General features: G+C 38.8%; 1 protein-coding gene across 1 annotated transcript in view; it reads right to left on the bottom strand.

Annotated features, from left to right (window-relative positions):
- GLRB (glycine receptor beta) overlaps nt 1-25,368 on the bottom strand; it is a 437,385-nt gene that overhangs the window by 37,048 nt on the left and 374,969 nt on the right. The window contains exon 9 of the mRNA XM_053703772.1: nt 4,379-4,671. Coding sequence (XP_053559747.1) covers nt 4,379-4,671 — 293 coding nt within the window. The remainder of the gene's footprint in view (nt 1-4,378; nt 4,672-25,368) is intronic.

Genomic DNA, 25,368 nt, shown 5'->3' with positions numbered 1-25,368 from the left:
AGTCAGGGGGTGTTAGGGTTAGACTAAGGTTTAGGGGTTAATAACTTTAATATAGTGGCGGCGACGTTGGGCCAGCAGATTAGTGGTTAATAAATGTAGGTAGGTGGCGGCGATGTTAGGGATGGCAGATTAGGGGTTAATACTATTTAACTAATGTTTGCAAGGTGGGAGTGGCGGTTTAGGGGTTAATATGTTTATTATAGTGTCAGCGAAGTTGGGGCGGCAGATTAGGGGTTAATAAGTGTAGGTAGGTGGTGGCGGCGACATTGGGGTGGCAAATTAGGGGTTAATAAATATAATGTAGGTGTTGGCGATGTTGGGGGCAGCAGATTAGGGGTTAATAAATATAATGCAGGTGGCGGCGGTGTCCGGAGCGGTAGATTAGGGGTTAAAATTTTTATTTTAGTATTTGCGATGTAGGAGGGCCTCGGTTTAACATAGAATTTGACGGTAGATAAGAACCAAAAAGGCCCATCAAGTCTACCCATATTACATGTTACCTTTTCCTTAGGATAGCCTTATGCATGTCCCAGGCATTTTTAAATTCCTTTACAGTCTTTGTGTTTACCACCTCAAATGGAAGTTCATTCTATGAATCCACCAGCCTTTCTGCAAAAAAATGCTTCCTCAAATTTCTCCTGAATCTGTTACCCTCTAACTTTAGATTTTTGTGAAAAATGCTTTCAGCTTCTATTTTATTAAATCCCTTCATATATTTGAAGGTTTCTATCATGTCACCTCTTTCCCTTCTATCCTCTAAACTATACATATTTAGATCATAGAGTCTTTCTTTGTACGTTTTACATTTTAGACCATGTACCATTTTAGTAGCCCTCCTTTGGACAGCGTCTAGTTTATTTATATCTTTCTGAAGATATGATCTCCAGAACTGTACACAGTATTCCAGATTTGGTCTAACTAATGATCTCTAAAGTGGCATAGGAACCTTGCTATTTCTGCTACTAAAACCTCTTCCAATGCAACCAAGCATTTGAATGGCCTTGCTGGCTGCACTGCGGCATTGTGTACCAAATTTTAAATCATCTGAAATAATAATTCCCAAATCCCTTTCTTCTTTAATTACAGTCAGTAATGTATTATTGAGACTATAATCGGCCTTTGGGGTTTTGGATCCTATATGCATAATTTTGCTCTTGGTAATATTAAATTTCAGATCCCATTTATTTGACCAGTCCTATAGTTTATTAATATCACAGTTCATTTGATCAACTTCTCCTGGAACATCTACTCTGTTACAAATTTTTGTATCATCAGCAAACAAGCAAACCTTCCCCTTAAGCCCACTTCCAATATCACTTATGAACATGTTAAACAGAACAGGCCCAAGAACTGACCCTTGGGGAACACCACTAGTAACTGATGCCTCATTTGAATGTACTCCATTAATTGAAACCCTCTGTCGTCTATCTTTAAGCCAGCATTCTACCCACTTAACAATCTTAGCATCTATACCAAGGCAATACATTTTGTGAATAAGTTTGTTGTGTGGGACGGTGTCAAATGCTTTGCTAAAGTCTAGATAGGCAACATCTACGGCTCCTCCCTGGTCTATTATTTTAGTTACATGGTCAAAGAATTCAATTAGATTAGTCAGGCATGATCTTCCAGCAGTGAAACCATGCTGTCCTTTGTCTTCTAAGTTGTTTGTCTGAATGAAAAATACAAGTCTTTCCTTTAAAAGAGTTTCCATTACTTTCCCTGCAATTGAGGTCAAACTGACTGGCCTATAGTTAGGGGTTAATAGGTAGTTTATGGGTGTTAGTGTACTTTTTAGCACTTTAGTTATGAGTTTTATGTTACGGCGTTGTACCATAAAACTCTTAACTACTGACTTTTAAATGCGTTAGGGATCTTGACAGGGTAGGCTGCACCGCTCACTTTTTGGCCTCCCAGGACAGACTCATAATACCGGCCCTATGGAAGTCCCATAGAAAAAAGACTTTACGAAGTTTACATAAGTCGTTTTGTGGTAAGGCCAAATAAGTGTGTGGTACACCTAAGCCTTCAATACTCGTAATACCAGCGGGCGTAAAAAAGCAGCGTTAGGACCTCTTAACGCTGCTTTTTTACCCTAACGCACAACTCGTAATCTAGCCATTAGTGTTTGTTTTTTTTGTAATTTAGGTAATTGTATTTAATTTATGTAATTTATTTAATTGTAATGTAAAGTTAGGTGTTAGTGTAACTCAGGTTAGGTTTTATTTTACAGGTAAATTTGAATTTATTTTAACTAGGTAGTTAGTAAATAGTTAATAACTATTTACTAACTAGTCTACCTAGTTAAAATAAATACAAACTTGCCTGTGAAATAAAAATAAAACCTAAGATAGATACAATGTAACTATTAGTTAAATTGTAGCTATCTTAGGGTTTATTTTACAGGAAAGTATTTAGTTTTAAATAGGTATTATTTAATTAATGATAGTAGGTTTTATTTAGATTTATTTTAATAATATTTAAGTTAGGGGGTGTTAGGTTTAGACTTAGGTTTAGGGGTTAATAAATTTAGTATAGTGGCGGCGATGTTGGGGACGGCAGATTAGGGGTTAATAAATATAATGTAGGTGTCGGCGATGTTGGGGGCTGCAGATTAGGGTTTAATAAATATAATGTAAGTGTCGGCGATTTCAGGGGCGGCAGATTAGGGGTTAATTAGAGTAAGATTAGGGGTGTTTAGACTCGGGGTTCATGTTAGGGTGTTAGGTGTAAACATAAAATGTGTTTCCCCATAGGAATCAATGGGGCTGCATTAGGGAGCTTTACGCTGCTTTTTTGCAGGTGTTAGGCTCTCCCCATTGATGTCTATGGGGAAATCGTGCATGAGCACGTAAAACCAGCTCACCGCAGCTTTCAGCAGTGCTGGTATTGGAGTGCGGTATGGAGCTCAATTTGCTCTACGCTCACTTCTTGCCTTTTAACGCCGAGTTTTTGTAAACCTGTAATACCAGCGCTGTAGGGAGGTGAGCTGTGACAATAACTTGCAAGTTAGCACCGCACCCCTCATAACGCAAAACTTGTAATCTAGCCGTTAGCTAGTTATTGTCCTGCTGCTGCCCTTGCTAGTGTAGCTACTAAACATCAGGATATTTTCTTACTTATTAATTTAGTCAATTATAACTACACTGCTTCCCCTGTTGATGCAGCTATCAGACTTAAGGACATTTGTACATTAATTTACTTAGCCCTACTAATGCAGTTTACGGTTACAAGGATATTGGTTTACTTACTCATTTACAACCATAGCTCCACTACTTGCCTCCCTAGTGCAGCTAATAGTCACAAGAATCTAGGTTCACTTATTTACTTAACTAGTGATAGCCTACTACTTATCTTAGGATGTCTGCTCATTAATTCACTTAGCTAGTTATGGCTTAGTTATTTGCCCTATTGGTGCAGCGTACAGATATACGTATATACGTTTACTGATTTAATTAGATAGCCACAGCTCCGCTGCTTGCCTTCCTAATGCAACAAATAGTGAAAAGGATATATGCCCACCTATGCACTTAGCTAGTCATAGCCCAATAGCTTGCCTTAACAGTGTGGCTAACAGACATATTGTGCTTATAACATAAGTGCTTAACATGAACAGAAAACATGCAGCATTATCTGTTTAGTTTCCCCTGATGTCCCCCTCTAGGTCAAGAGTAAGATTTTGAAAGGTCCACAAGAGGCCCTAGCTCATTACTTGGGGACAATATTCCACTAGTTATTTTCCCATGCTTGATGGGGACATATACCTACATTTGTTCATCATAATAACCTGCAGATATATTATACCATATTAAACTCCAAGGTTCTTATCTCACTGATGGTTAAGGCCCAAGAGTGACCTTTATGCATTATGGAGGTGAAAAACTGAGAGCTCTGTAGTATACTGATTTTATTTTTCTTTTGCAGGTCAGGTACAGAAAATACAAATTTTAAACTTAAGCTATGCAGGCTGTATTTCAACTTTTTGATTTGATTGATCCAGTTCTATGTTGGTATTTTATACACTATAAATAATTGTACATGTATCCTTATATAGACTGATTTAGAGTGATCTTGCAATAACTTACCTCTGTTATGTAATATATCAATAACTGAAGTATTTCTCTATGTTATTGCCTTACCTGCATGTACCTGTAAGTTTGTCAATTGTTTCTCAATAAAAAAAAATAAAAAAAATAATCATTAAAGAAAAAAATTTGGGTTTAGTATCCCTTTAACATGTTAAAAAATATTTCACACTCAGCAGGAATGTTCATGTATTGTGTAAAAAAAGGAAGGAAAGGATCAGGAAACTGGTGAGTGGGTAATAATGTAAAAACATGGCATATCTGGTATCCAGTTTACTTATACTTTTTATACCTACTTGTAAAGTGCTGATGTGGACCGGTGTCCCTGTCCCATTGACTGTATTTTTCTTTGCAGCATTGGGTCCCTTTCCGTCTGCTTGCTCGGTTTTGGCTATTTTGGCTTTTTCAGCTTCAATTCTCTTTGGACTGTTTAGAAGAACCTGAACAACAGCATATTCAACAAGTGAAGCAAAACCAAAGAGGAGGCAGGTTATAAGCCAGACATCTATGGCCTTCACATATGATACTTTTGGGAGTTCCTGGGCAAGGGTGGTACACTCAGATGCCAAGTTAAGAACCGAAAATATACCTAAAGAAGAAGAAACACACATTCTTACTATAACGCAAATTCAAAATGCAAAGAAATAATGAAGACATTAAATAACTATAAAATATACATATACTCTATGTATAAGAAGACACTTTCTATGCACAGGATTTCTTAAAAGCTTTCATTATTTAAATATTTGTATTGTAGCTTTACCATTTTAAAAATATATACTATTTTGCTATGTATTATATTTGGTGTGTTTTGTTTTAGAATCATTATATTCAAATGTTTGATATTCAAATTGAGATTTTAGTATTTAAAGAACATTGTTGGTAGAAATAAAAACTAAAGTAAAATGACATGAGTTGGAAAGTTAAATGGGCCTATATTAAATATGATCAGTGCAAACTACTCAAAAAAATTTTTTAAACAGTATGGCTGCAGTAGTGCACCTGATAAAGGAGTAGTGTGCATGTACACTTGTGCACTGATTTTACTGGATCACAAAGCTTTGTGCTTTGAACACTATGTGATAATGTATAATAATAATAGCTGTAAGCAATGCCCTTAGACAGACTTACTGCTTTTTCAAGTAACACACAATTGGCTAACTAATAAGTGATGTGTTTTCCTATTAGTCAACCAGCCCGAAGATGGGCTAAAGCATATTTCTGATTGGTGGTTTACTAACCTTTCTTGAACTCCACTAGTAAACCACATAAAACTGGATTACTAGTTGTGAAGGGGTAATGATGTATATTTTCATATGTATGTGGGATCCACCACACTGGTACATATATGTTTGCTTTATTAGCTGTATCCTCTCATCCCCTGGACACTCCCAGGTTAATAAACTCTAAATTCAACACACTATAAACCTTGTAAATGCAAAAACCCCACTTCTTTTAACCCTATAAAAGCCAGACCCCCTTATCAATTTTAACTTCATACCTGTCCACACTAAATATCTATTTAAAAAGAAAAAGGGAGAAAAAAAGTTAATGCTAAACAACACCATAATTGATAATACAAATCTTACAAATTAGTGTCACCTGTCTTTTTCACAGATGGTCATGAGATGACGCATTTTTCTGGCATGATGGTATGATGATCCGTATGTTTAAACATATACACATGAAGGGTATTTTACATAAGGAATGATATCATAACAGTAATCTGAGAATGAAAAATGAAGTAAACATAAATTAATTAGATGGATACAAATGCGAAATAATAGACAATAATACACATAATTCCTCAATACAAATGGATTACACTTATAAAGACAACATATTCAACTATTTAGCTATTGCTATTTAATTATTTACCCAATTTCTATGATAACATTTTCTATATTATGCTTGTATTTGTTTTTCCATAAATATGACAGAAAAGTATTAACTTAATAACTAAGTGCATTATTTTACATATGTTTACTTTACAAAGAGAATTTAATACTTTAGTAGCTCTATAGTTTAGTGGTAATCATAAAAAAACTACTGACTTCAAGAAAGACACACATAACTATAATATCTATAATCAAGGAAATTAATTCAAGCAAGTAAGGCCCTTTCTTGAATTAGAAATTGTAGTGATTATTCTCACATGAGAATCCCCTCAATCTTAGTGAAAATAGTACAGGCTACAGTCATGAAACTTCAACAAGACAGTGATAAATTCTAACCAAGTTGTATGTGAGATGACACTCCGTATATTTGTTACAGGCCATTTCATCAAAATGTGTCATTATGATCAGTGATTAAGCAATCAAAAGAATTAGAGGGCTAAATTATTACATTAAAGGGACATTAAACACTTAAATGCTAACAATAATTTAAACTAACTTCTACTGAGTGATAATAAAAAACTGAGTACAGTTCTTTATGCTGTAAGTTCAGCTTTCCCCAAACATTTCAAGAAAATAGTTTCTATTACAATATTTATCCAGGGCTTGATGCAGCTATGTATGCTACCATATTTTAACAGCACAGGAGTCACATGACCAGAGATAGGCAAGGTGTCTGTACACGGACACTGGTGTCCGTGACTGGCCCTTGCAGTGTCTGCCAACCATTTTGCGGAGTGGAATGAGGACACATTGTGAGACTGTGAGTTTTTGTGATAGTGTGCAAGAGTGTGTGTGTAAGGATGAGACTGTGAGAGTGTGTGTGTGACAGTGTGAGACTGCAAAAGTGTATGTGTGTGACTTAAGGTATGTGTTAGAGTGTGGGTGTGTGTATGAGACTGTGAGGGTGTGTGTGGGGGTGATAGTGTGCAAATGAATGTGTGTGTGAGATAGACTATGAAGGTATGTGTGTGATAGTGTGTAAGCAGGTGTGGGTGTGAGACTGTGAGTGTGTGTGTGATACCGAGTGTGCAATCGAGAGTGTGTGTGAGACTGATCTAGACTAGCGTATACCTTTCCCATGCATGCTTAAACTCCTTCACTGTGTCTACCACTTCTACTGGATGGCTTTTCCACAATGCATCTACTACCCTCTCGGTAAAGAGATTGTTTTTTGATGTTTTTAATTTGAAATATACCTTAGTGTCCTTCACTAAGATCTGTACTTTGGAAGATGTCCACCACAGTCTTGGTGCGTGCCTATTCCTGCACATGACACACACTTCATATCTCACTATAATGTATGCATATAGGAAGCACAGCAGCAGCACTCACTCACTGTTATATAGACAGAGCTTGTGCTGTAGTTTTTGTTAAGTACATTTTTTTGTGAAAACAGAATTTATGCTTACCTGATAAATTACTTTCTCCAACGGTGTGTCCGGTCCACGGCGTCATCCATAACTTGTGGGAATATTCTCTTCCCCAACAGGAAATGGCAAAGAGCACAGCAAAAGCTGTCGATATAGTCCCTCCTAGGCTCCGCCCACCCCAGTCATTCGACCGACGGACAGGAGAAAAACAGGAGAAACCATAGGGTGCCGTGGTGACTGTAGTTAAAGAAAGAAATTCATCAAACCTGATTAAAAAACCAGGGCGGGCCGTGGACCGGACACACCGTTGGAGAAAGTAATTTATCAGGTAAGCATAAATTCTGTTTTCTCCAACATTGGTGTGTCCGGTCCACGGCGTCATCCATAACTTGTGGGAACCAATACCAAAGCTTTAGGACACGGATGAAGGGAGGGAGCCAATCAGGTTACCTAAACGGAAGGCACCACAGCTTGCAAAACCTTTCTCCCAAAAATAGCCTCCGAGGAAGCAAAAGTATCAAATTTGTAGAATTTGGCAAAAGTGTGCAGGGAAGACCAAGTCGCTGCCTTACATATCTGATCAACAGAAGCCTCGTTCTTGAAGGTCCATGTGGAAGCCACAGCCCTAGTAGAGTGAGCTGTGATGCGTTCGGGAGGCTGCCGTCCGGCAGTCTCATAAGCCAATCGGATGATGCTTTTCAGCCAAAAGGAAAGAGAGGTAGCAGTAGCTTTTTGACCTCTCCTCTTGCCAGAATAAACAACAAACAGAGAAGACGTTTGTCTGAAATCCTTTGTTGCTTCTAAATAGAACTTTAAAGCACGAACTACATCTAAATTGTGTAACAAACGTTCATTCTTTGAAACTGGATTCGGACACAAAAAAGGCACAACTATTTCCTGGTTAATATTCTTGTTGGAAACAACCTTTGGAAGGAAACCAGGTTTAGTACGCAAAACAACCTTATCTGAATGGAACATCAGATAGGGCGGATTACACTGCAGAGCAGATAACTCAGAAACTCTTCTAGCAGAAGAAATAGCAACCAAAAACAGAACTTTCCAAGATAACATCTTGATATCTATGGAATGTAGAGGTTCAAACGGAACCCCTTGAAGAACTGAAAGAACTAAATTCAGACTCCAGGGAGGAGTCAAAGGTCTGTAAACAGGCTTGATCCTGACCAAAACCTGAACAAAAGCTTGAACATCTGGCACAGCTGCCAGTCGTTTGTGTAACAAGACAGATAAAGCAGAAATCTGTCCCTTTAGAGAACTCGCTGATAATCCCTTATCCAAACCTTCTTGAAGAAAAGAAAGGATCCTAGGAATTTTGATCTTACTCCATGAGAATCCCTTGGATTCACACCAACAGATATATCTTTTCCATATTTTATGGTAAATTTTTCTAGTTACAGGTTTTCTGGCTTGTACCAGAGTATCTATCACAGAATCCGAAAACCCACACTTAGATAAAATCAAGCGTTCAATTTCCAAGCCGTCAGCTGGAGGGAAACTAGATTTGGATGTTCGAATGGACCTTGTACTAGAAGATCCTGTCTCAAAGGTAGCTTCCATGGTGGAGCCGATGACATATTCACCAGGAGCTATCAAGATCACCGAGGCCCTCTCCTGTTTGATCCTGGCTACCAGCCTGGGAATGAGAGGAAACGGTGGAAACACATAAGCTAGGTTGAAGGCCCAAGGCGCTACTAATGCATCCACTAGAGTCGCCTTGGGATCCCTGGATCTGGACCCGTAGCAAGGAACCTTGAAGTTCTGACGAGACGCCATCAGATCCATGTCTGAAATGCCCCATAATTGAGTCAACTGGGCAAATATCTCCGGGTGGAGTTCCCACTCCCCCGGATGGAATGTCTGACGACTCAGATAATCCGCCTCCCAGTTTTCCACTCCTGGGATGTGGATCGCAGATAAGTGGCAGGAGTGATCCTCCGCCCATTTTATGATTTTGGTCACTTCTCTCATCGCCAGGGAACTCCTTGTTCCCCCCTGATGGTTGATGTAAGCAACAGTCGTCATGTTGTCTGATTGGAATCTTATGAATCTGGCCTTTGCTAGTTGAGGCCAAGCCCTGAGAGTATTGAATATCGCTCTCAGTTCCAGAATGTTTATCGGGAGAAGAGACTCTTCCCGAGACCATAGACCCTGAGCTTTCAGGGAGTCCCAGACCGCGCCCCAGCCCACTAGACTGGCGTCGGTCGTGACGATGACCCATTCTGGTCTGCGGAAGCTCATTCCCTGGGACAGGTGAACCTGGGTTAACCACCAACGGAGTGAGTCTCTGGTCTTCTGATCTACTTGAATCACTGGAGACAAGTCAGTATAGTCCCCATTCCACTGTTTCAGCATGCACAGTTGTAATGGTCTTATGCAACCATCAACCCTACTACTTCCATGCACTGAGCTATGGAAGGTCGTGGAACAGAGTGAAGAACTTGACAAGCGTTTAGAAGTTTTGACTTTCTGACATCTGTAAGGAAAATCTTCATTTCTAAGGAATCTATTATTGTCCCCAAGAAAGGAACTCTTGTCGACGGAGACAGGGAACTCTTTTCTATGTTCCCCTTCCACCCGTGAGATCTGAGAAAGGCCAGAACGATGTCTGAGTGAGCCTTTGCCTTTGAAAGAGACGACACTTGTATCAGAATGTCGTCCAAGTAAGGTGCCACTGCAATGCCCCTTGGTCTTAGAACCGCTAGAAGGGACCCGAGTACCTTTGTGAAAATCCTTGGAGCAGTGGCTAGCCCGAATGGGAGAGCCACAAACTGGTAATGTTTGTCCAGAAAGGCGAATCTTAGGAACTGATGATGATCTTTGTGGATAGGAATATGTAGATACGCATCCTTTAGATCCACGGTAGTCATAAATTGACCCTCCTGGATTGAAGGTAAAATCGTTCGAATAGTTTCCATTTTGAACGATGGCACTCTGAGAAATTTGTTTAGAATCTTTAAATCCAGAATTGGTCTGAAAGTTCCCTCTTTTTTGGGAACTACAAACAGATTTGAGTAAAACCCCATTCATTGTTCCACAGTTGGAATTGGGTGTATCACTCCCATTTTTAACAGGTCTTCTACACAATGTAAGAATGCCTGTCTCTTTATTTGGTTTGAAGATAAGTGAGACATGTGGAACCTTCCCCTTGGTGGTAGTTCCTTGAATTCCAGAAGATAACCCTGAGAAACTATTTCTAGTGCCCAGGGATCCTGAACATCTCTTGCCCAAGCCTGAGCGAAGAGAGAGAGTCTGCCCCCTACTAGATCCGGTCCCGGATCGGGGGCTACTCCTTCATGCTGTTTTGGTAGCAGCAGCAGGCCTCTTGGCCTGCTTACCCTTGTTCCAGCCTTGCATCGGTTTCCAAGCTGGTTTGGTTTGCGAAGCATTACCCTCTTGTCTAGAGGCTGCAGAGTTGGAGGCCGGTACGTTCCTGAAATTGCGAAAGGAACGAAAATTAGACTTATTCTTGGCCTTGAAAGGCCTATCTTGTGGGAGGGCGTGTCCCTTACCCCAAGTGATGTCTGAGATAATCTCTTTCAATTCTGGCCCAAAAAGGGTTTTACCCTTGAAAGGGATATTAAGCAACTTTGTCTTGGAAGATACATCCGCTGACCAAAACTTTAGCCAGAGCGCTCTGCGCGCCACAATTGCAAACCCTGAATTTTTCACCGCTAATCTAGCTAACTGCAAAGCGGCATCTAAAATAAAGGAATTAGCTAACTTAAGTGCGTGAATTCTGTCCATAACCTCCTCATCTACTGAGCGACTTTTCTAGTTCCTCGAACCAGAACCACGCTGCTGTAGTGACAGGAATAATGCACGAAATAGGTTGCAGGAGGTAACCTTGCTGTACAAAAATCTTTTAAAGCAAACCCTCCAATTTTTTATCCATAGGATCTTTGAAAGCACAATTATCCTCGATAGGAATAGTAGTGCGCTTAGCTAGTGTAGAAACTGCCCCCTCGACCTTAGGGACTGTCTGCCATAAGTCCTTTCTGGGGTCTACCATAGGAAATAATTTCTTAGATATAGGAGGGGGGACAAAAGGTATGCCGGGCTTCTCCCACTCCTTATTCACTATGTCCTCCACCCGCTTGGGTATAGGAAAAGCGTTGGGGTGCACCGGAACCTCTAGGAACTTGTCCATCTTGCACAATTTTTCTGGAATGACCAGGTTGTCACAATCATCCAGAGTAGATAGCACCTCCTTAAGCAGTGCGCGGAGATGCTCTAATTTAAATATAAATGTCACAACATCAGGTTCTGCCTGTTGAGAAATTCTACCTGAATCAGAAATTTCCCCATCTGACAAAACCTCCCTCATGGTCACTTCAGATTGGTGTGAGGGTATGACAGAGCAATTATCATCAGCGCCCTCCTGCTCTACAGTGTTTAAAACAGAGCAATCGCGCTTTCTCTGAAATGCAGGCATTTTGGATAAAATATTTGCTATGGAGTTATCCATTACTGCCGTCAATTGTTGCATAGTAACAAGCATTGGCGCGCTAGAAGTACTAGGGGCCTCCTGCGTGGGCAAAACTGGTGTAGACACAGATGAATCTGATGAATCATCTTGGGCAACTTTACTATCTGTGGCAGTACTGTCCTTACTCTGTTTGGACGCTATGGCACAATTATCACACAATTTTGAAGGGGGAGACACATTGGCTTCCATACATACAGAACATAGTTTATCTGAAGGCACAGACATGTTAAACAGGCTTAAACTTGTCAATAAAATACAAAAACCGTTTTAAAACAAAACCGTTACTGTCTCTTTAAATTTTAAACAGGGCACACTTTTTTACTGAATATGTGAAAAACTATGAAGGAATTGTTCAATTTTAACCAAATTTTCACCACTCTTGTCTTAAATTGTCTTAAAGCATTCAAAGCATTGCACCCCAAATTTCAAACCTTTAACCCTTAAAATGACGAAACCGGAGCCGTTTACAGTTTTAAACCCTCTACAGTCCCAGCTACAGCCTTTGCTGCGACTTTACCAAACCCAGGGGGGTATACGATACCAAATGAAGCCTTCTAGGAACCTTTTCAACCACTTCCAGACCCACACACATGCAGCTGCATGTCCTGCTCTCAAAAGTAACTGCACAGTAATGGCGCGAAAATGAGGCTCTACTTACTACATAGAAGGCCCTTCCTGACTGGGAAGGTGTCTAAACCAGTGCCTGACGTAAAAAAAACGTTCTCCAAAGTTATAAAGTGTGAATTTCAACTTCAAGCTGTATAAAATGCCCAAATAAAGCAATCGATCTAGCCCATAAAAGTGTCTACCAGTTTTATAGCCCATATTAAGCCCTTTATTCTGTTTGAGACTAAGAAAATGGCTTACCGGTCCCCATGATAGGGAAAATGACAGCCTTCCAGCATTACTCAGTCTTGTTAGAAATATGGCTAGTCATACCTTAAGCAGAAAAGTCAGCCAACTGTTTCCCCCAACTGAAGTTATCTCATCTCAACAGTCCTATGTGGAAACAGCAAACAATTTTAGTTACTGCTGCTAAAATCATATTCCTCTCACAAACAGAACTCTTCATCTTTTTCTGTTTCAGAGTAAATAGTACATACCAGCACTATTTTAAAATAACAAACTCTTGATAGTAGAATAAAAAACTACAACTAAACACCACATACTCTTCACCATCTCCGTGGAGATGCTGCTTGTTCAGCGGCAAAGAGAATGACTGGGGTGGGCGGTGCCATGGAGGGACTATATGGACAGCTTTTGCTGTGCTCTTTGCCATTTCCTGTTGGGGAAGAGAATATAGAAACATAGAAACATAGATATTGATGGCAGATAAGAGCCATAGGCCCAGCAAGTCTGCCCGACCTTACCTAACAGTATAAACTTATCTAGTTCGTAGGATAGCCCTATGCTTGTCCCATGCATTTTTAAAGTCCCCCACAGTGTTTGTTGCTACTACCTCTTGAGGAAGTTTATTCCATAAATCAATCACTCTTTCTGTAAAGAAGTGCTTCCTCAAATTACTTCTGAATCTACTACCCTTTAGCTTGAGCTCATGACCCCTTGTTCTTGAATTTTCCATTTTATGTAAAATACCCACAGCCTCAGTTTTACTAAACCCTTTAATGTACTTGAAAGTTGCTATCATATCACCTCTTTCCCTTCTCTCCTCTAAGCTATACATATTTAGGTCATTGAGCCTATCCTGGTAAGTTTTATTTTTTAGACCATGTACCATTTTGGTAGCCCTCCTTTGCACAGATTCAAGTTTGTTAATATCCTTCTGAAGATATGGTCTCCAGAACTGCACACAATACTCAAGATGAGGCCTAACTAATGATCTATAAAGTGGCATAAGAACCTTACTATTTCTGCTGCAAATACCTCTACCAATACATCCAAGCATTCTGCTAGCCTTACTCGCTGCATTACTACATTGTTTACTAAGTTTTAAATCATCTGAAATAATAATTCCCAAGTCCTGTTCCTCGTCTGTAACAGTCAGTAAAGTGTCATTGAGTCTGTAATTAACATTTGGATTTTTCTTCCCTAAATGCATTATTTTACACTTTGCTGTGTTAAACTTTAGACCCCAGTCATTTGTCCAATCCTCCAATTGTTGTATATCACTTCTCATTGTCTACCCCCCCTGGAACATCCACTCTGTTGCAAATTTTTGTATCATCTGCAAAGAGACATACTTTCCCCTGTAGCCCTTTGCTGATATCGCAGATAAATATGTTAAACAAAACAGGCCCCAGAACTGACCCCTGAGGAACACCACTAGTAACAGCCCCCTCTGCTGAATGAACTCCATTTACTAAGACACTTTGTTTTCTGTCCTTAAGCCAGCATTCCACCCAGTTCACAATTTTTGAATCTAGACCAAGGAGATATAGTTTGTGAATAAGTTTATTGTGTGGGACGGTGTCAAATGCTTTGCTGAAATCTAGATATGCTACATCAACTGCTCCTCCCTTGTCTAATACTTTTGTTACATAATCAAAGAAGTCAATTAGATTAGTCTGACATGATCTCCCTGAAGTAAAACCATGCTGATTTTGGTCCTCTAAATTGTTTGTCTTTATGTAAGTCATAATTCTTTCTTTTAAGAGGCTTTACATTAATTTCCCTACAACTGAAGTTAAACTAACTGGCCTGTAGTTGCCAGATTCTTCTCTACTGCCCTTTTTATGAAGGGGTACTACATTTGCTATTCTCCAATCATCTGGGACAGCTCCTGTTAATAGTGACTGATTAAACAGATCAGTTAATGGGACAGTTAGCACTGATCGAAGTTCTTTTAAAACCCTTGGATGAATATTATCAGGACCCACTGCCTTTGTAACATTTATTTTTGATAATGCTAACAAAACCTCATCCTCTGTAAAAAGATTACTGTTAAGCTTGTTTCTATTTTGCGTTGCATCCCTTAATGTAGACATTGTATCTTCACAATCTTTAGTGAAAACAGAACAGAAGTAATCATTGAGACAGTCTGCAATCTGCTTATCTCCTTCTATTATTCTACCATCAACTGATTTCAATTTTACTATTCCTACCTTATTTTTTCTTCTTTCACTGATATATCTAAAGAATGTTTTGTCCCCATGTTTTACTGACTGTGCTATCTTCTCTTCTGCATGAGCTTTAACCTTCCTAATTAACTGCTTAGTCTTTTTTTGTTGGAGTCTCCATATTTTCATATCATCATCTGCTTGTGTGTGTCTGTAATTTTTATAAGCTATCTTTTTTGTCTTTACAGCATGTGCTACTTCTTTGGAAAACCAAATTGGTTTCCGCTTTCTTTTACTTTTACAGTAAATATTCCCACAAGTTATGGATGACGCCGTGGACCGGACACACCAATGTTGGAGAAATATATTTTATTAACATGCTTTCTATTACTGTTCAAACATTAGCACTCTTTAACATTCCTAAGCTGTGTGAATGCACAGCACACGACAGGGTAAAAATGTACATAACATGCTCCGGTCTGGAGAGAGAGGGGGAGAGAGAATCCAGTCCATGGAAGAAAACAGACTGAATAACTCATGCTTCATTTACTTTTACCTGGAGATTTGTTCAGTACAACTTTTGGTTTTATTTTCATACATCTACATTACATATATATATATATATATATATATATATATATATATATATATATATATATATATATATATATATTACTGTATATATATATAATGTAGCATTACATATATACATATATTACTGTATATATATATATAATGTAGAATTACATATATATATATATATATATATATATATATATATATATATATATATTGTAGAATTACATATATACATATATTACTGTAAATATATATATAATGTAGAATTACATATATACATATATTACTGTATATATATAATGTAGACTTACATATATACATATATTACTGTATATATATATATATATATATAAAATGTAGAATTACATATATTACTATATATATATATATATATATATATATATATAATGTAGAATTACATATATACATATTACTGTATATATATATATAATGTAGACTTACATATATACATATTACTGTATATATATATATATATATATATATATATATATCAATGAAAAAAGTGTATGAGAGAGTAGATAATACTGCTAAACCAAAAAAAGAATAATTATTCTCTGGTGCCACCCTTGAAAATGAATATTACAAAGATCAAACAGAGAGAATGTATTCACAACATACACTACTGTTGTGAAAAAGCAAGGGATTAAAAAAAGGCACACAGAATTTTGGTAAATACTCAAATTTATTAATTCCTATTTAAATCCCAAACCACGTTTATGTGGATCACAGAAAATGACAAAGTCAATCATGCTTTGAAAGTGAGCAAATTATAACTAAAACAGCAGAATTCAAAAACTAAATGTTACTAAAAGGCCAGTAACCTCTAAGCATACGTATGCTAATTAACTAGGGGTGCAGCCTAACCTACTATCTATGACACAGACAAATATCTATAACATAGGCAGGTAACATATAGTAAGCAAAAAACGTAAGTAAATTTACATAGTGGTTACAAGTAAAACCATAAAAAAGACAATTTCACTTAATCCTAAATAGATCAAAATAAATGACCGGCAAATGTCTTAGTATAGCATCTGAGATACAGACACTGGTGATTGCTGCTGAAAGTACAAGTTCAGTTATTTTACTTAGCTGCTGTATGTAGATCCATTATTCCAATTCAGAAGTGATGCAGCATTCAGAGCGTGTGATGTCACTTGCAGCCTAAGGTGTGGTTGTAAGCCTGCTGGCAATAGGTTCGATTGCAAGGGGTGTGTCCCAAAGGCCGAGAATCCGTCCACTGGATTGGTCAATTGCTCAGGTGAAAGAAACCAGGCTTCCACCGATGTTATGTAGCTAAGCACATACCAGGATGCACCTTGTACTCCGGAAAGTAAGTTAGAACAGCCACACACAAGAGAGCCAAAAGATTTCTCAGTAAAAGGGATCTCTTATCTTTAACCACCTCCAGGTGGATGTTGCACATTCAGTCCAGCGCAAATAGGGAAACCACAATCTCCAAACCTTAGCCGCTTTTCAAGCACACACGCTCTTTCTCAGCATGTAATGTCAGCATAAAGTCAGTTCCAGGACTAACAATAAACTTGTACCGCAATGCCTTTTCTTTGCTTTCTTTGAAAAATGCTTAGAAGAAAGACAGGAGTTGGTCGACCTCACTCCTGGCTAGTATAGCACATAGGTGCCAAAATTACACAAAGTGCCAAATAGGGAAACCACAATCTCCAAACCTTAGCCGCTTTTCAAGCACACACGCTCTTTCTCAGCATGTAATGTCAGCATAAAGTCAGTTCCAGGACTAACAATAAACTTGTACCGCAATGCCTTTTCTTTGCTTTCTTTGAAAAATGCTTAGAAGAAAGACAGGAGTTGGTCGACCTCACTCCTGGCTAGTATAGCACATAGGTGCCAAAATTACACAAAGTGCCAACGCACGTTTCACCCCTGCAGCAAGATTTGTGTCTAAGGGGTTCATCAGGGCATAATATTCCATTTAGAAAAGCTTAGGAATTGAGTTTTTCTATTTAATAAATAATAACAAAGCTTTTATATTTTGGCACTTTTTAACTATGAACACAAGTATTATTAAAATAGGGCTCCTTGCTGTATACAGCTTTAAGAAAATAGCAGGTGTTCAGCAAGTAGATCACCTGTGGAGTCACAGGTAGGTCCATAAATAGAGGATATCCGGTATGGAATATTATGCCCTGATGAACCCCTTAGACACAAATCTTGCTGCAGGGGTGAAACGTGCGTTGGCACTTTGTGTAATTTTGGCACCTATGTGCTATACTAGCCAGGAGTGAGGTCGACCAACTCCTGTCTTTCTTCTAAGCATTTTTCAAAGAAAGCAAAGAAAAGGCATTGCGGTACAAGTTTATTGTTAGTCCTGGAACTGACTTTATGCTGACATTACATGCTGAGAAAGAGCGTGTGTGCTTGAAAAGCGGCTAAGGTTTGGAGATTGTGGTTTCCCTATTTGCGCTGGACTGAATGTGCAACATCCACCTGGAGGTGGTTAAAGATAAGAGATCCCTTTTACTGAGAAATCTTTTGGCTCTCTTGTGTGTGGCTGTTCTAACTTACTTTCCGGAGTACAAGGTGCATCCTGGTATGTGCTTAGCTACATAACATCGGTGGAAGCCTGGTTTCTTTCACCTGAGCAATTGACCAATCCAGTGGACGGATTCTCGGCCTTTGGGACACACCCCTTGCAATCGAACCTATTGCCAGCAGGCTTACAACCACACCTTAGGCTGCAAGTGACATCACACGCTCTGAATGCTGCATCACTTCTGAATTGGAATAATGGATCTACATACAGCAGCTAAGTAAAATAACTGAACTTGTACTTTCAGCAGCAATCACCAGTGTCTGTATCTCAGATGCTATACTAAGACATTTGCCGGTCATTTATTTTGATCTATTTAGGATTAAGTGAAATTGTCTTTTTTATGGTTTTACTTGTAACCACTATGTAAATTTACTTACGTTTTTTGCTTACTATATGTTACCTGCCTATGTTATAGATATTTGTCTGTGTCATAGATAGTAGGTTAGGCTGCACCCCTAGTTAATTAGCATACGTATGCTTAGAGGTTACTGGCCTTTTAGTAACATTTAGTTTTTGAATTCTGCTGTTTTAGTTATAATTTGCTCACTTTCAAAGCATGATTGACTTTGTCATTTTCTGTGATCCACATAAACGTGGTTTGGGATTTAAATAGGAATTAATAAATTTGAGTATTTACCAAAATTCTGTGTGCCTTTTTTTAATCCCTTGCTTTTTCACAACAGTAGTGTATGTTGTGAATACATTCTCTCTGTTTGATCTTTGTAATATATATATATATATATATATAATGTAGACTTACATATATACATATATTACTGTATATATATATATATATATCTATATCTATATATATATAATTTAGAATTTCATATATACATATATTACTGTATATATATATATATATATATATATATATATATATAATGTAGACTTACATATATATATATATATATATATATATTACTGTATATATGTAATGTAGAAGTATGAAAATAAAACTAAAAATTGAACCTGTTCAGAGAAATAAGGAAAATACCTAAAGAAACAGAACAGGAATGAGACAAAGAAAAATATTGCTTTACCTTCATCTATTTGTGGTATTCAAACATTTGCACTAGTGAATTAGTGTTAAAATAACCAATATACCAGCTCAGGTGAAAAGTCCTTGTCTAAGTCTGAGGAAGTATTTCATCCAAATTATATTTGTAAAGAAAAACATGGAGGGCTAGATTATTTAACGCTCTCGCTCATGTGTTATCTCTACTAGAAGTACGCTATTTGCACATGTTGGATAGAGATCGTATTACAAGTTGAAAGTAAAATGTTTTCAGACTTACACTAACCTGAAGCACACAAAAAGCTAAAATATCAAGACTGTGTTAATATATTCCCCCCTTAAATGATAGGGAGGGCGAAAAGTAGGGGAAAAAACTAACACCCTACGTTCACCCCAACACGATTGCATTTTCTAAAGTGCGCTAACCCAACATGAAAATATTATTATTTCCCATTCCAATGTTCACCACATAGCATATGTTCTATTTATTCATAAATATATATTTCTGAATATATCTGATGGTATTTTGGTAAAATATATATCTATACCTATAAATATATATGATTATATATAGGTATATATATATATATATATATATATATTTAGACCTTTTTTCAAACACTGGAAACCTCATATCTTTGAGCACTTTTCAATGTATTTTTGATTATTTTTTTGTGACACTTTTTTGACTTGCGTAACAGATAACCAGAACTCTGAAGACAGACTATCCCGACATGCGTTAAACTCAATGTGCTCAACCGATCATGTTTACTTTTAACCTGTAATTAGCGTGCTCCTCCTTTACACGTATGAAAAATACATATGTCAGGGCTGTTTCCAGGGCTGTTTAAAAAAATGTTTTGTATAAAAAACCTAACACATGTATTTTTCATACATGTCCCTTTTTAAAGAGGCAATATGGTCACCCTAGACATAGCAGTCTCTATGATGTGCCTTGGAATTCCTCATCACCTGTAAGGACTGACCTGAAGGTCTTATATTTTGTTTCGCTGTCTATTTCATTGTAAAAAAGCACAAAGCAGTAGGTTATGCTTAATAGAAATCTTTGCAATAAGTATTATTGATATTTTTAAAAGGCTTTTATCTTTTATTTTTTTTAACTTTACTGTATTTATGCAAGAGAAGTGGTTTCTACGGGAAGACAGAGGAGATGTTCCTTTGAATTGTTTGCTAAGAGACACCTGCACTAGCTCCACTTTCTTGCCAGTGTCAGGTGGCCCACCATTAACTTCAATCTCCCCTGTGAGATTCTGTATCTAAGATAGCTCATAACTTTCTATAGAAGTTAGCTTTTATTACTCTTGGACTTCCAGGTTGCGCTTTTTTTATTTTTTATTAGTGAATTCAGTGCATTCAGTCCCTGTGAAGTCTGAACCTTTGTTCATTGGCCCATAGAAAGTAATGAAGCTGCCTGGGATGCAGAATCTCACAGGGGAGATTGAAGTTAATAGGTTAGCAGCTGACACTGAAATTAACTCTGTTTGCAGCAAATACAAATTAAACTAAAATGTGTCACTACAATTTAACTTACATTTGCTTCTAGATTAGTATACATTACTGTCAGTTAAATTGTATTGTGAATTTTAGCAAATTTCATCTGCATATAATATATAAGTGAGACTTGAAGGTATAAAATGCTTAGAGAATATCATGATAATTGTGAGATAGATTCAGCCAGACCTTGGAAACCCCATGTCCCTCCCACTTTCTTAAACTGTTAGTTTTATTTTATATATAACTAATACAAAGTGCAATGTAAGTTGTAAAAGATAGACATAAATATATAAAGTCTGATCTTAATTTGTTAAAGTTACAAATAAACTTTCCTTTATAGCATAATCAGAATCTGTAAAATTACAATCCAAAATGCACTGATGTATACAAAATCTAAATTAATTAAAATATAAAACAGAACGTGCAAAGCTTAAATGTAATACAAATTAAAGAATGCAATTTGCAGTCTATAGTAATAGAAAATACAAAGCACAAAGTGTAAATGTAACAAAACCCTCATGTCATGCTGTTCTATATTGCACTGGGCCTGTCTCTCCTTCACATCCAGAAATGTAGGGAACACCCCTTAAAGAAGTAAAATCTTCCTTGCTAGAATCTTGTAAAGAATCTAGCAGTGCTGAAGCATTATTTCAGAGCATTCCATCTGAGTGGAGAGAGCTTTAGATCATAAAATTTTTAGGCAGTGACTGTACTAAAAATTACTTTTTTTTTTTTTTTTTTTTAAGTTTTCAAAAGAGCTTTATTAAACTTATCATGTTTACAAGTGGAAATATGCAAATAATGAAAAAAACAAAAAGAACAAAACAGAAACAGATTTAGCAATGCGAGGACACAATCCGTCCTCTAAACAGTCTATAGACACATATTGTGAAATGAATGGTATACTGTTCAAGGAAGTACTGATAACACAGTAATTAACTAAGATATATAGTGGTACTTTATAACACGGATGGGGGAGACCCAAAGGTCTCTTGGCCAGGTGAAGGGGGGGAAGGATAGAGGTCTAAAGGTGAGATGAGGGGGAGGGGAGGAAGAGGGTTGAGTGGTATATCGTCAGTCGTGAGTGGGTGTTTCAAAAGAAAGCCATCTGGGTCTAGTCAGATCTATCCCTAGGTCAGATCTCTCATTCCCCCCGGAAGAAGCTAAGAGGGAGAGAGAACATTAGGTCTCCAGGTTGTATCATAAATGTCTTTCCAGTCGGCCCATGTAAGCTCAAATAGGTCGGAATTGCCTATGTTATAAAATATGCTTTTTTCCATATTATATAAGTAGGCCATATAGGAGCAAACTCTCGTCCAGCTAGGTGAGGACTCTGACTTCCAGTCACAGGCTATCAGATGTTTGATGGACATGAAGAGGTATATACTTATGTAAGCATGGTGTTTAGGGATAGAATGAATACCTATGTGTAGTAGGGCAACTGCAGGAGAGCTACGTAAGGAGATTCCCAATTTGGAAAGGGCTCCAAAGCATTTTGTCCATAAGGGGCGTATTTTAGGGCATTCCCACCAAATGTGTAAAGAGTCCCCTCTCTGACCACAACCTCTCCAACAGTACAGAGATGCGCTAGGGAATATTTTAGCTAGCCTGGTGGGCACATAGTACCAATGAGCCACCAACTTATAATAAGTTTCAAATAGGGTGGTGCAATGTACGGCTTTTTTGGTTCGTTCAAGCGCTTGTTCCCAATCATCTACTGTGAGTGGTTTTTCTAGCAGGGGACTCCACTTTGCAAGGTGGGGGGCCGGATCTGGGTTTGGTTCAGAGTCCAACAGGGTATAATGTCTGGAGAGGGTTCTATATAGCCTCTTTCCTTGGTTCCAAGTGGACTCCCACGGGGTCAGTGGGCGGTTTGACTGAGGCTTGAAGCCCCAGGCGGTCAAGAAGCTTTTAATTCTGTAGTATTCAAATTTCAGGATATGGGGTAAGGCCACATCAGCCCCCAATTGGGACGCAGATTTAAATCCACACTCCGATGGCGGTAGCCAGAGGTCCGAGACCACCTTTATTCCAATTTGGGTCCATCTCAGAGGATGGGCATCCTGTAGGCCTACTAATAGGCCGGACAATGAGGTTATGGGAGAGGGGTGAGGGGCAATTTGTCTAGAGTGGCGGATTTTGTCCCAGAATTGCAGGCATTCCTGGATGATGGGATTTATCAGGGATAGTTCCCTACGGCAATGTGTAGGCGTCCAAATCAGGTCACGCAAAGTTAGGTTGTAGGGTAGCGAGGCCTGTTCAATGGAGTGCCATTTGCAGGAAGGCTGCATGACTCCCCATTGTGAGACATGGGTGAGCATGGCTCCCTCGTAGTATCTTACTATTGAGGGAGAGCCCAGACCTCCCTTTGACCTAGGTAGCTGCAGAACTCTCTGCGCCACCCTTGGGGGTTTGTCCTGCCATATATGTTTAGTGAATTCGCTCTGAAACTGTAATAGAATATGCCTGGGAACTCTGATTGGCAGACAGCGGAATAAGTATGTGAGACGAGGTAGAAAAGACATCTTTAACGCTGCGATCCGCCCTAGCCACGAAACTTGCGAGAGGTTCCAGCTCTTGCTGAGGGAGCGAAGCTCCGATAGCAAAGGGAGGTAATTGTCCCTGATAATCCGGGGGAAGTCGTTGGATAATTTGACTCCTAAGTGGGTCACTGAAGTTTCCGACCATCTAAAAGGATATTTGGTTTTTAGAGGGGCCATAGACGAGCTCTGGAAGCCTTGAGTGTAGATCTCAGTTTTAGGAATGTTTAGTTTGTAATGAGAGTGGGCACTAAATTCCTTGACTATCAGTAAGAGTCTAGGGAGGGTGGACGCGAGATCTGAGGAAAAAAGGGTGATGTCGTCCGCAAATAAAGCTATATTATGTTTGGTGCCACATAGGGTAATCCCACTCATGTGTGGGTCAAGTCTAATTTGTTCTGCCAACGGCTCGATGGCCAGCGCGAAAAGCAGGGGTGACAGGGGGCAACCCTGCCTAGTCCCATTGGAGATTTGGAAAGGGGGGGTTTGGAAACCAAGTCCCTTTACCGAAGCGGAGGGAGTAGAGTATAAGGCTTTAATTGCTCCCATGAGGGAACTCGGGAATTGAAAGGTATCAAGTACTTCCCACAGAAATCGCCATCTCACCCGATCAAAGGCCTTTTCTGCGTCTAACGATATAATCGCCATAGGTTTATTAAGGCTGGACGACAGAGTCATCACATTCAAGAGTCTTCTAGTATTATCTGGACCCTCTCTTTTGGGGATAAATCCTACTTGGTCTGGGTTGATTAAATGGGGGAGGAGGTTGGCAATACGGTTAGCTAGAATTTTGGAGAAGAACTTAATATCAGTGTTGATTAGTGAGATTGGCCTATAGCTGGCACAGAGAGAGGGGTCCTTATTAGGTTTCAGTATAGTCACAATAGTGGCTTCAAGGAATTCACTCCTAAATTTGCCTTCATTTCTAGCTAAGTTGAAGAGTCTAAGAAGCAGGGGGGAGAGTTCTTGGATATAGGTTTTATAGAAATGCACTGGGAAGCCATCTGGTCCAGGTGATTTAAATGATTTAGAATTCTTGATAACTAGTTGCACTTCTCTAAGAGTGAATGGCAAATTTAAGGTGTCTTTTAGATCAGGTGAGAGGGACGGTAGGTTCAATGCTTTTAAGTACTCACGAATGGAGTCTTCTGAGGTCACTGGGGGGTTCTCAGATTTTTCTATGTTATAAAGGTTGGAGTAAAACTCGGCAAAAGCCTCCCCTATTTGTGAGGGAATTTTAAGGAGGGAACCTCCTTTGACAATGCCATGTATACGCGAGATACTAGTTCTGTTTCTGAGTTTATTGGCTAAGAGAGTGTCCGCCTTGTTGCCCTTATAGAAGTATAGTTGCTTAAGTTTAGTTAGGTTGTCCTGGGTTCTCCGAAGCTCTAGCTGAGAGATGTGATTTTTAATGTTGGTGATTTGGGTCGTTAAGGAATTAGTAGTCTTTACTCTATTTTGGGCCTCTAATTCTCTAAGTTTAATGTGAGACTGAGACAGCAAGAGTCCCGCTTGCCTTCGTATTTTAGCCTGTTCGGAGATCATTAAGCCTCTTATGGTTGCTTTAGTAGCTCCCCAGAGGGTGTCATCACCCACCTGTGCCCGGTCATTGATTTCTAGAAAGTGTCTAATTTCTGTACGTAATTTTTCTCTGAGGGGGATATCTTGCAAAAGATTGTGGGGCATGCGCCAGGAGGGTCTAGAGCGAGTGGTATTTGAAGATATGAGGTCGGCGGTAACGCAGTCGTGATCGGACCAAGGGCAGATATAGATGGCCGTGTTAGTGACTAGATCTAGGGAGTCTGCCGTAGAGAATATGTAGTCGAGTCTGGCGTATTGTCGATGTGGCTGTGAGTAGTGCGTGTAGTCTCGGTCCTGAGTGTGAATAGCCCTCCAAATGTCAAAGAACCCTGAGCCTGTCATAAGTGTACGGAATTTCGCTGCAAGCCGTTCCGTAGAGGGAGGAGCCCTAGCTAAGTCAGAGGATTTTCTATCTAGTTTCGGTTCCCAGGTCATGTTGAAGTCGCCCGAGATAATAACCCTGCCTTGTTTGTGCTGGGAGATGACATGGAGAATGTGTTTGAGGCACTTAGGTTGGTGAGTGTTGGGTAGGTAGACTGATACGAGTGTATAGAGCACGTGGTTAATGTTACAGACTAGGATAATATATCTGGCCTGTGGGTCTCTGATGGTCAAGACTGGTTCAATAGCTAGTCTCTTATGTAAGAGAATTGCAGTGCCCCTGGCTTTTT

This window comes from Bombina bombina, chromosome 2 (genome assembly GCF_027579735.1).
Source record: "Bombina bombina isolate aBomBom1 chromosome 2, aBomBom1.pri, whole genome shotgun sequence".
Lineage (NCBI taxonomy): Eukaryota > Metazoa > Chordata > Amphibia > Anura > Bombinatoridae > Bombina > Bombina bombina.
This window is presented reverse-complemented; position numbering and strand designations above follow the sequence as displayed.